General features: G+C 39.0%; 1 protein-coding gene across 1 annotated transcript; it reads left to right on the top strand.

The window, feature by feature from the left end:
- The first annotated feature begins 42 nt into the window (after positions 1–42).
- Positions 43–11,466, top strand: LOC135246368 (CD209 antigen-like protein C). The gene is made up of 6 exons (XM_064319847.1): positions 43–701; positions 989–1,078; positions 9,371–9,433; positions 9,729–9,868; positions 10,450–10,553; positions 10,900–11,466. Exons 1-6 carry the CDS (start codon positions 623–625, stop codon positions 11,024–11,026), a joined length of 603 nt encoding a protein of 200 aa, XP_064175917.1. The 5' UTR covers positions 43–622; the 3' UTR covers positions 11,027–11,466.
- The last annotated feature ends 1,466 nt before the right edge of the window (positions 11,467–12,932 follow it).

The following is a 12,932-nucleotide window of genomic DNA, read 5'->3' as shown; positions in this document are numbered from 1 at the left end:
GGGGTTTGTGTAGAATGAACTGTAGAGTTACTTGCTGTGCCCTGTTAAGGTTAAATTGCACTGTTCAGGATCTCTTGCTGTCACATCAGGGTATCGGTAAGACATTCAGACATCCAGTTTAAATTTTTATGATACACACAACACAAAATTATGAGCACTGGACCTGGGCTATGACTGTATTTGAAGGTGTGATTGATTGGTATTGAGGCACATAACCCTTGGGAATTGTCTGTGCTGTTTCAGTAAATTAACAGTTCTGGTCTAGGTGGGGAACTGCCAATGGGGAGGGGTACAGTTACCCTATACTGTACCTATGTCCTTAACCTCATTGGCCTTAAGGTCAGTGGACAGCAGTGATGGACAGGTCAAAGGACAAATCATGACCTGTAGTCTAATTATATGGATGTGGTCTTGGTGATTTATGGCTAGCATTGATGTAATATTACTTCACAGTAGGAGTTGAAATTAGGGGGGATGGTCAGCACAGGAAACAGACAATGAAATCTCAAACATGTGGCCCTTTTATACAGACAGAGACATGTTCAGTTATACTTACATACTTGTAAGAAAAACAGCAACATGAAGAAATTATTTTGTTTCAGCCGAGGTGTTTAATAGTGGGATGGCTCCCAGTAACCGGGAAATGATAGTTCAGTGTGACCCTGAAGAACAAGCTGGAAGACAGACCCCCCAGAAAGCAGGTACCTGTACTATTAGCTGGACCCTAAATTCCTGTGTGGGAGGCTGTGACCCGTGTATTTTTGAAACGTCTGGTTAACTGATTAAAATGAAAAAATAATGAATAACTAATCCTACAAACTCCGGTAGTCACAAAGGGAATTGAAATTTTTTGCCTGGAGAAGCGGGAAATATCAGTTCAGTAAAAACAAATGAGTGTCCTGCATACTTATAAAGGATTTGCACACCACCTTTATCTGAAAAAGGAGCTTTCTGTGACTGTTTTTCATGTTTTGTTTTCCTTGCCCAGGTCAGGGGACAGCACGTTGCAATCTCTATATCTTGGGCACCATCTGTGTGGTGCTGCTGATCGCTGGGGTGTGTGCAGGGACATCAATGTGTGAGTCACAACATGCTTATTATTTATAGATGTAGATTTAGAATGAATTCTAAACAGCAGGGTTGATGCAGCATACAGACAGTTTCTTAAACTGTGGGTTTAATACATGTGGGATTTCCAGTGAAACCCCAGAGACTTTTATGCTTTAGTTCAAGTAGCAAATTCAAGCAAAAATATTTTTTTGTTGGTGTTCCTGTTATTCATTTCAGAATTCCCAAACCTTATTACTTGTGTGCAAGGTAAAAAGTACTAACTAAAATGTTTAAAATACTATTAAATGCTTGAGGATTCTGAACCAAACCTTAAAATCATAATGTCAAAATCATGAGTTATGTATCTGGTGGTCTTGAAGGGCTGACCTGGGAAACCCCATGCTGGCATTCCGCATACTTGTCAGATTCTGTACTTTAAGCATTAGTTAATATACATAAAGGTGCTATATTTGACATTCTGGACATGCCATACCAAAATAAAGTGGAAGTCACTGCTGACTTTGTAACTTGGTTTAATTATTGTTTGATCCAGTCTGTCCACGTAGTAGCTCACAAACATTCCCATAATAACCAAAGCTGTCCCTCCCAAAAAGATATGAAAATCCTTAATATGTAATGTCACCATAATTCTCACTAGGGGAGATGGTTAATTTACCTATAACCTTAAAAATATGAGATGTTATTGTAGATTGACCTAAACCAATAACTTCCTAAGAGAAGATATCAGTACTCCTTGGCTCCTGCCTGATCATTAATTCAGTATGCAGAAGTCAGGAGTAGAGGGGGTGTCTTTCACTACATGAAATATGTGGCTTTCTTTTAGTTTGTAGTCAGCTTAGGCAACCTGGAAAGAATTCCATTTGTAACAGTTAGCCGGAAGTGGGAAACTGACTCCTGCATCTAGGTCTGGCGTTCTATGTATCATTTCTGTTTTTTTTGGAATATTCTGCTGTCTTTTGGTTTTTGATTTTTGCTCTCGGCAAATCCTTGGATTACTTTGGGACAAAAATACTGTGGTTTGGTTATCTTCTTTCATTCATTTCCTCCATGACTGCAACCTGTCCATGTTTGTAACATTTGTTATTTTTTTAAGGTAGTTGAACCTTGTCTGTAGATAAGATGTGAATATTTGTTTTAACTTAATAGAAATATTACTTTAATCAGGTTTTGACTTTCGTACATTTTGATAAAGGTTGATTCAACTGTTTGACTTGCTTATCAACAAATTTGGCGATTTAATTGAAAATTGATATTTTTGATAATAATTCCCAAATTAAATCAAATAAATATAATTTACATGTTGGATATATATATACACATGTGTGTGTGTGTGTTTACACAGACTGGTGACAAACTAAAGGAAAAACCTGAATAATAATTCGGTTTGTCGTTCAATCAAAGTCATGACTTTGATTGAACGACAAACCGAAAATAAAATACAGCTGCGAGCAGCAATGCAGGGCCCTACGAACATGTCCAATTCGGGTAAATACAAGGCAAAGTAGAAAAGAGTCCAAGCGGCATAGATTTCAGGATTTTGGACAATCTACATACCCATGCGTGAGACGATCCAACTTCCGGTTCATGAGAAATATTACTTCGAAACATGAATGTGCATTAGCATAAAGTGCTAACTTTGTCACGCCACAAATCACGCAGTTTTTAACGAAACAACTTTCCCTTATCACCCTTGATGGAGAGAATACCCAAGAGTACACATGTGCGATGGTGACGGAATCAGATAAAGTGTTTATGAGAAGATGAGTTTTAACACTTGAACCTCTGTTTCAATAAAAAAAAACTCATGTCTCCCAGTCCTTGACTTTTCCTAAAATTGAGTTAAGTAGGCTACCTCCTAATGTAAGAAAGTTATAGATAAAAACAGAAATGTTTGAGGCATTTATACCTAAAAGCGCAAGCGGGTAAAATTGACCCACTATAGAAAGCATTTATTTCCGGCGTATAACCATAAGCATTTATTTTCGCGAGGTTTGTGTTACATACTCATACAATTTACAATACATACTCATCTATGGGCATATGTACAGTACTTGCGCAAGGTAGGCATAAACTTGGTACATTCACTCTCAATGTAGCTTGTTATCGATAAGGTAAATCTCAATAATTCAATTGCATTGATGTCTGTGTTACGGGCACCAGACCTAGGGGAAATCTGGACTGGCAGCAAGGGTTACACAGGCTAGGAAGCAGGCTAGGTTACACAGGCTATGATGCACTGTGTAGCCTATATATTTAAGCAGTAGCTCACGACAAGCCGTGGTATATGGTTATTATATCACAGCTAAGTGGTGTTGTTCGGCCGACGCGAATTGATTGAGCTACCCGTTTTACAAAAACAGTTCATAAAACTACTGTGTGAAACTGAAGTTCATGGAAAGAACTACTCAGCTTGACGACGCTCGTCGGAACAATTAGCTACAAAATAAAGCTTGCTACACATAACACACATCTCAAAATCATGTTAAAACATTACAAAACAATTAATACTGCATTCACATTAGATCATGAACCAAGCTAAAGGTACAAAAACAAGTTTTGCAGTACCTGTGGATCGACAAACAGAGGACCAAAGCTAGCGTCATGCTCAAGCCAGAGCTTGTTTATTTCTGAGCTGCGCATGAGCCGAGCTTGTAGCTACGGTCTCCTAGTGGTTCCACAGCAGCACCAGACCACCATCTACTGATATGAAAGTGTATTACCTTGATGTAAAGACTGCGTGAAGTATTAGAATATGACTTTGTTCATATGCACGTTTTAATGCTTGATTAGGTCAAAGTTTGAGTATAAATATCAATGCATCTAATGTTGCAAGGTGAAATAATCTGTTAACGCAGTTGTTTATATAGTCATTTAAATATACAAATAGGTTAGTTTCTTCATGGGCTATTTCAGTATATGATGGATTTAGTTTTGTTATAATATCATACCACACAAATATACATATTTTTCTTCTATATTCTGCATTTTTTGTGACAACTTGTAGGCTTTACTGACTTACGCAATCCGACCATCGCTGCACTTAAATATAGCCAAATAGGACTAAAACACAACGGATGATTAAGCATAGTCATTTTGTGATATTAGACATCCCCTTGTGAAACAAGTGCTTTACTACAGTGATAGAATACATTTTTGAGCAATATCAATGCAAAATAGATGTGCGGGTAAATTTTACCCGTTGGCGGTTTTAGATATACAACGAATCCTGGCGGTTCTAGTGTTAAAGCGTTATATTAGCATTAGCTTTCCACCAAAATTTAAAATGCCTGTAATTTCCTAGTTTTTTTTTAGATATCTGCAACTGTGCCAACATGGTACAACATGGTAGTGTCCTCTTCATGCCCAGTCCATTTCAAGTCCCTAGATTATTGTTTTAAAAAGTTATAAGCACTTGAAATTTGCATTATATTAGCATTAGCATTAGCTTCCCACCAAAATTTTAAATGCCTGTAATTTCCTTGTTTTTTGAGATATCTGCAACTGTCCCGACATGGTACAACATGGTAGTGCCCTCTTCATGCCCAGTCCATTTCAAGTCCCTAGATTATTGTTTTAAAAAGTTATAAGCACTTGAAATTTGCATTATATTAGCATTAGCATTAGCTTCCCACCAAAATTTTAAATGCCTGTAATTTCCTTGTTTTTTTTTAGATATCTGCAACTGTGCCAACATGGTACAACATGGTAGTGTCCTCTTCATGCCCAGTCCATTTCAAGTCCCTAGATTATTGTTTTAAAAAGTTATAAGCACTTGAAATTTGCATTATATTAGCATTAGCATTAGCTTCCCACCAAAATTTTAAATGCCTGTAATTTCCTTGTTTTTTGAGATATCTGCAACTGTCCCGACATGGTACAACATGGTAGTGCCCTCTTCATGCCCAGTCCGTTTCAAGTCCCTAGATTATTGTTGTAAAAAGTTGTAAGCGTTTGAAATTTGTGGCCAAATTTTGTTTTTTTAAAATACCAGTTTCTCCGCTTTTGGAATGGATCTCTTAGCTGTTAACACCAGAGACTGTAAAAAATATGAACAAAGCTACTGTGACGTCACCCATTGCCTCTCCGTGGGTCTGTAAAACACGTTTTGAAACTCAATGGCGGGCGCGGCCATGTTCTCGATTTGGAGCCAAAACCATAGAGTTAAGCGGTCTTGTGATTTTTACAATGTGATTGAGAGTCCGGTGCGGAAAAGCCCATCAACCTGAACGAACGATTGCAGAACGAACTTGAGGCTAGCTGACTGTCCGCCGTTATGTTTTAAAATATATGATCAAATGTTTACGGAGTTTAATTTCCATCCGTGACTGTACTGTGTCATGTAATCACGTTATATGTATGACATTAATAATACAATTATGTTCAGTTATCTTCAATTTATGTTTCTCGGCAAAACGAATATGCTTAGCTAGCATATCAGCTTGCCAGTGAGCTAGGTAAGCTATCCGTGGTTAGCTCACGCATTAGCAATATGAACTACAGGGGAAGAACATCGACTGCACTGATGGTCAATCAATCAGAGATGTGTAGACTACTAGTGATTTGACTAGGCTAATTTTCATATAACTGTCTGGTAGACCTGCTGTTAACCAAGCAAGTTATCGTCGTAGGTTTTCGCCACTCAGTTAATGAGCCATTAACTGCTACTACTCCATCGCCGTTTGTGGTGTTTACTTGCTGTCAGGGTTCTGTGTCTTCCCCCTGTGTTGTTTCTCTGTTGGGCCGCCAGATGGCGGCACCTCGGTTGTGTGTTCTGTTAATTGTTTTATTGGTTCTCATTATGCAATTATTAGTTGTGTTTTGTCTCGTGTTCCCCTCCCTCTCTGTGGCTTGATTGTTCATCGTGCTCTCCTGTGTCTCGTCTGCGTCTCTCTATTTAAATCGCCCTCTCCCCAGACTCAGGCGCTGGAACCTTTGGTTTGGTTTGCTTTGCCTTGTTTGTACCTGGTTTGCTACCTGCTTGTTTGTTCCTGTTTCTGCTCGTTTTTTCCCCGTTTACCTGTTGTTTGCCTGCCTGTGCCCTGCCTGCCCTGTTTTCCTTCGTTTTTGGGTTTTTGTATTTTTGTTTTTTGTAAATTGTTTGAAGATTTTCGTTGTTTGTTTGTTTCACCCTGCAAGTCCCTTTGTTCCCTGTTAGTTTGTTAAAGTCTTGTTTTCCCCAGTTTTGGACTTTCTGTTTTACTCTGCGTTTGGGTCCATTCCCGCACCCACTCCTGACACTTGCTGGGTGACGCTAGCTGACCGATCGTTCGCAAGTCACTTTTTACCGAATAAAGATTAACACTGTCAGCGGTGATTAACAAATCTACCAAGTATTTTAATAACTGATCTACAGGCGTGTAAATATGACAACGCACTTTGAAGAGAAAGTTTTCCACCTGTTGCATAAAGACAAAAATAACGTACATTGAATTTCTAATCATTATTTTCTTGCTAGCTTCTAGCTTTGTCACATTCGTGCAGCCTAGCCCAGGTAGACATTTACGGAATGTACACGACTGACAAGCCGTCAAACACGTTTGACAGATGGAATATTTGCCGGTTAGGGTTAGCTAGCTAGTCAAATGGCTTGGTAGCTGAAGTTGCGAACTGTTTTAGCATAGGCTACTGGACTACCACATATAGCAAATAAGCGTTAGCTGATTACGCTTTCTGCCAACTAATTATTTGGTTAAGTGGGCTAAAGGAAATAGTAAAAATGACTCGGCTACCGCAAAACTTCAGAGGAGGATTATTTTATGGTCGTCTAGTGCAGCTGTAAATAGCACACGCTATAATGAAACCACTACAAAATGGGATGCCTGCATTTTCTGACTTCGCACAGGTGGACCGTGGTCGCAGCCGCAATGTCAAGGCCAAGAGACGCCACCTCCCACCCCAGTGACCACAGATTGTAGCCCCTACTGTAGCTCAGTCCTCAGCAGTAATCCGGAAGTGACGCAAGCTGTACCTCATTGGTCCAGAACAAATATTGGCACTGTGCCCAAATGACGCAATAAATCATGAAATCGACCCATGGACAGTCATAAGACGAATAAAATACACCTATTATGACTATTTGTTCTTGTGAGAAAAAATTATTGACTTTGTATTTTGATCGAATTTGTACCGTAGACTTACATGGAAACCGGATATGAAAACACCTATACTGAAGCCATCCGTAGTGGCGCTAGTGAGCAACCAGGAAGTACAACACCAGGAAATAAGCTTCAAAAACGGAGTCTGGTTTTGGCCGCTTGGTTAACACCCTATAGGGAGACATGCACCGTACATGTACATGCGCAATTTCGGACCAATCGGACTTGCGGTTTATTAGAAGAAACTTTTTATAGGTTTTGCCAAATTTTCAATCTGCAGACAAATCCATCATGGCGGACTTCATGGTTTCTTGAGGCATATTTGTTCCTCATGAGGAATGACACAAGAACACCTGGTTCCATGAATTTTCATCAAACGGGGTGGAAATGCCTGCATTTTGAAATCTGCGTTTTGAATCGGTTACTATAGCGCCACCTATGGACGAGTCATGGTCATTCTATCTGGCATAGTTACTCATGGTCTACATGGTCTACATACTCTAGTTTCAACCTGGTAATTTATTTTTGGTCATTTTGGACATTTTGAGTTATTTGACCATTTCCAGGAAAATAATAATAATAATAATAATAATAATACCAACTAAAACAATAGGGTTCCTACTTCGTAGGACCCCAATAATAATAATAATACTAACAAAAACAATAAGGTTCCTACTTCGTAGGACCCCTAATAATAATAATACCAATGAAAACAATAGGGTTCCTACTTCGTAAGACCCCTAATAATAATAATAATACCAACGAAAACAATAGGCTTCCTACATCGTAGGACCCCTAGTAAATAAAGTCAACTTCAAACAAAAGGATTTGTACTCTGTCTAACAATTGAATTTGCAGTTGTGCGGTTGAAAATTGTTTGCCCTTCCTCTTCCTTCGCCAACTGTTCACCTGACCTAAATTAAAGGGCACCCCACACCTCCAGATCACCTCACGCTATCAGACATCATAATTATCACAATGGCAACAACAAAAAAAAAACAACAAAACCTCAACACAGGACATTCCAACACATAATCAGCATAATTCACATGAGAAAACGCAGGATGTCTCAGCATAATTATTAATCAATAAGGCAAATCTGCAAAATGGCTTCAACAGTGATCTTAGGGTTGTGTTCAGCTGCTCGGCCATGAAAACCCATTTGATGAATCTCTTGACGAACAGTTCTTGTGCTAACATTGTTTCCAGAGGTAATTTGGAACATGGTAGCAAGTGTTGCAACCGAGATGATTTTTACACGCTACGCATTTCAGCACTCAGCGTTCCAATTCTTTGAGCTTGTGTGGCCTACCACGTTGTAGCTGAGCTGTTGTTGCTCCTACACATTTCCACTTCACAACAACTTGCAGTTGACCAGGGCAGTTCTAGCAGGGATGAAATTTGAGGAACTGACTTGTTGGAAAGGTGGCACCCTATGACAGTGCCATGTTGATAGTCACTGAGCTCTTCAGTATGACCCATTCTACTGCCAATGTGTGTTTCTGCATGGCTGAATACCTGTTTTATTATTCACCTGTTAGCGATGGTTGTGACTCATGTAGCCGAACCCAATAAATATTAGGGACAGTCTATATGTATGTACATATAGACTGCTCAAGGCACCTTTTATAAGGCTAATAATTGAGAGTGAGTACCATAATATTTGGGAGACATATTTTTATTGATTTGTTCTGTACTCCACAATTTTATATTTGTAATCAAACATTTCACATGTGGTTAAAGTGTGCATTCTCATCTTTTATTAAAGGGTGGTTTATGAATTTCAGTTTCACCATGTAGAAATACAGTACTTTTTATAAATAGTTTCTGCATTTCAAGGTGTCATAACATTTGGGACATATGGGGTCACTGGTATTTATGATTAGTCAGGTGTGTTCAGTTGCTTCCTTGGTGCATGTATAAGAGATCTTGTTTTGATTCTAGCATTTAGCTTGCCTTTGGAGTCTGTTATTGGCATTTGTCAACCAGAGGACCAGAGTTGTACCAATGAAAGCCAAGGAAGCCATCGTGAGGCTGAGAAATAAAATTAAAAACAATCAGAGACATAGGTCGAATCTTAGGCTAAAAAGAACAAGCTGGATCTCCTTCAGAAGATCCAGGACGTTGGTCAGTGAAACTCACCACACATTTTATTTTTTCTATTTTCCTGAATCTAACTTGATTTTTTTTTTTTTGGGTTTCAGGGAAAAATATCAGCTCCAAAATTGAGGAACAAATGAACAACCTGAAAAACCTTCAGCAGTTTGGTCAGTCAGATGAGTATAATTGGTTGTTCCAAACAGAAGAACCATGCAGAGCCACAGATAAATCATGCCATAAATTAGCCATTATTACAAGATATAATTATGTTGGTTGGGATTTAATCAATAAAAGATCACTAAAACTAACTTGGCAAACTAAGCTTGTGAAGACATTGCTTGTTCATTGTTACGATTTTTACCATGTGGTTGTGACTCATTTTCTTGTTAATGTAGTTTCACACCCCTGTCACACTTTCCTCTCTTTTGATGCCTTCTTATTCCCCTTTCCTAACTCCTTTAGTATTCGAGATTACAAGATGGAGGCAGTTTGGCAGCAAATTCTACTACTTTTCCGAGACTAAATCCACCTGGGAGAAGGCAAGAGAGCAGTGTGTAGCCATGGGCGCTACTCTCGCTATGGTGAAAACAAGGGAAGAGATGGTGAGAGTGCGAGAGATTCTCAGTCTCTGTGTCGTGTGTCAATGGTCTATTATTATACTTCCTTTCCAATCCTAAATCAAATATGTTACTCTAGCACGTTGTTGATTTTTACTTGTGTTGTAGCTATACCTTGTTGCTTTGCGTGTATTGCAAATTTGTGTCTCACAAATGTATGGGAGAGCATGGGTAGAGAATGGTCCTTGGTTGTTATCCTGTTTGTTAAGCTTGTGCTCTAGTTGGATAATGGTCTTTGCTCTGTAAATATAGCTTGCTTCATAAAACTTAAGCTAGCAAGCCAGTTACGCTTACATTGAACAAACAAAAAAACAAAAAAAACAAAACAAATTAAAGTGATTAGAAAAGTTGATGGAGACAAAATTGCTCAAAAAATTGCAGAGTACATGGTCGTACACAAATACTTAGCTGTCACCTTTGTCTGGCGCTGACCTGTGCATGACCATTTTCAGTTCTTCCCTGGGGGACCACCGTAGACAGATTTCACTGTATTTTCATTTTTACTAGGTCATTGGCTCTGCAGTTCAGTGCAGAATCTGTCTCGACATATTTATTTTGGTCTTCAGGAATTCCTTGCAAGAGTAAATACTGGACGTCACTGGCTGGGACTGAGTGACACTGGTGCTGAGGGAACCTGGAAGTGGTTGGACGGTACTTTTCCTGCCAAAGAGTGAGCACTGACCAGCAACACTGATCAAACATACCTACCAAATCTAATTGAAAGACAGCACAAACCCCGAATTGACCACATACAGATTTTGAATTTGAAATCTCTCAGTTTTAGTTCTGATACCACTAGGACAGGCTTCAGAACAATTCAGTTAATTAACCATTTCAAGAGTAAGTTGTAAGTCTGTTTTCTATAACTCCATTACTTTCAATTACCAGTAGTGATAGTCACATTAGTATTAGAATGTTCAGTTTAGAACATCCTGATCATATATTTGTTATCTAACACCTTAAGGTTAACTGTGATCATGTCATTGTAATTGACAGGCTTTTATTTTCTATCCTAGGCTGTGGCTTCCAGGTGAGCCAAATAATGATCTTGAGGAAAACTGTGGCGAGATGCGCGGACGGCTGAATGATGCTCCGTGTAACATCCAGAAACCCTGGATCTGTGAAAGGAGTGCAGTAATATAGGATACCCAGCATGCATGTCACCGTATGAAATGCAAACTGAATGAGACCCCCAGAGTTCTTTCCATTCGTTGTTTTTTTTTGTTTTACTGATGAACGCTTGGTGAATTTCATTTATGTATTTTCATTTAATCTGTCACCATACTGCTTCTTCTCACACCACTGGCTACAGCTAAGCTTGCACAGAGTGGAGTTAGAGGAGGACCTTTCACATGCAGGGTATGACGTGTCGTTTTACAGGCACCTGATAAACCAGCATGGATCAGAAGAGAGTGATAAAATGTGGGCACTTAACCAATTGAACCTTTCTATACCCTGGGCAATGAAATCACCAATTGTGCATCTCCCTATGGAGATAAAGTACAGAGTCAGCATTGAAACTCATGATGAATTTGTCAACATATGCATATTTATAAAAATACTTACTCCATGTTTGTCCTATCTATCACCGAATGGTCAATCATGTTTCTCAATCAATCAAATATATTATTAGAACCTAATTCCACTGCTACAGCATCCCCCATTAAGAGAGCTGAAAAAAGCGCATTCTACCAGCCACTGCTTTCAGTTACTCTGCAATCCACCAGCAAAGGTGTGCAATCGTTGCATTGAATTATTTCCTTCTTACGTGCAAAAACTGTGACAATCCCACCAATGAAACCTCGCCCTCTGCCTTTCTTCCTGGGAGAGGCTACAGCCAATCACATACCACACTGCAAAACTGTGGGCAGAAGTCAACACTGGCACAGCTGGGAATTGGGTCCAGATCATCAATGCAGTGAAACTTAGTGACCTCCATTCAATCAACATTTGCCCTGAAATTTGACTTAAAAGTAAATACAAGAGTTACACTTTTTATCAGCAAACAGTTTGTTGAGATTTAGTTTAGTTCATGACACTCTGCAAACTGTTTTTGGGAACAAAGAAAGATTACTGATTTGAGTTGTTTTGTAAGGACAGATATCTCTCAGACCAGACCAGTGTTTCAGCAGGATAAACTGCCTGAATATGATTTTGGCTTACAGTTGAGGCCAAAAGTTTACATACACCTAGGCTGAAGACATTCAAACTCAGTTTTTCACAACTCCACACATTTCATGTTACCATACATTCCCTGTGTTAAGTCAATTAGGGTATCTACTTTATTTCCATAAGAGGTCATTTCAAAATAATAGCTAAGAGACAGATTTATTTCAGCTTTTATGTACTATATCTGATTTTCAGTGGGTCAAAAGTTGGAGCATCCTGTTCATGTAAATATGAACGATTCTTAGTGACCACCTTGTTAGCAAGCTAAACATGAGTAAGTGGGACGGTTTCCTTTTAAACATCTTTACAGATGCCAGCTTGTCAAAAAAAGGAACAAGTACATTTACATAAGGAATAAACCCCTCCGGGCTGTCCCGTTATTGGAAAATAATGTACGACGGGGGTGGTGATGCGGATGAGCTGGGAGCTAGAGGCACTAGGAAAGGAAGCAAGGAGATAAAGTAAGCAAATGGAATGAGCTGAAGTTTTTCAATTTTCATGTATTTTTGACCCGTTTGGCGTTCCATACTAGGAAAGAGACAAGGAAATGAGGAAAAATAAGCGGTTGGAATGCATCCCTATTTTCTAATCTCCCAGCTTGTTCTTCATGGTCACAATGGACATTCATCTCCTGGTCACAGGGGGCCATTGCAAAATTATAAAACTCAGCTGAAACAAAATTATGCCTTTTTGTTGCTGTTTTTTTTAGATGTACTTAGGTATAACTGAACATTCTCTGCCACTGTGGAATGTCTAAAAATACTGTTGGCAAAGTATTTTTATATTTCACCCACCTCACTCCCAGTCCTATAAATACAATTCTGAGTCAAAGTTACACATTTATGGAACAGTATATTTTTTACTGAATCAGAGAGGCACA

The sequence above is a fragment of the Anguilla rostrata genome, unplaced genomic scaffold (genome assembly GCF_018555375.3).
Source record: "Anguilla rostrata isolate EN2019 unplaced genomic scaffold, ASM1855537v3 scaf0227, whole genome shotgun sequence".
Lineage (NCBI taxonomy): Eukaryota > Metazoa > Chordata > Actinopteri > Anguilliformes > Anguillidae > Anguilla > Anguilla rostrata.
This window is presented reverse-complemented; position numbering and strand designations above follow the sequence as displayed.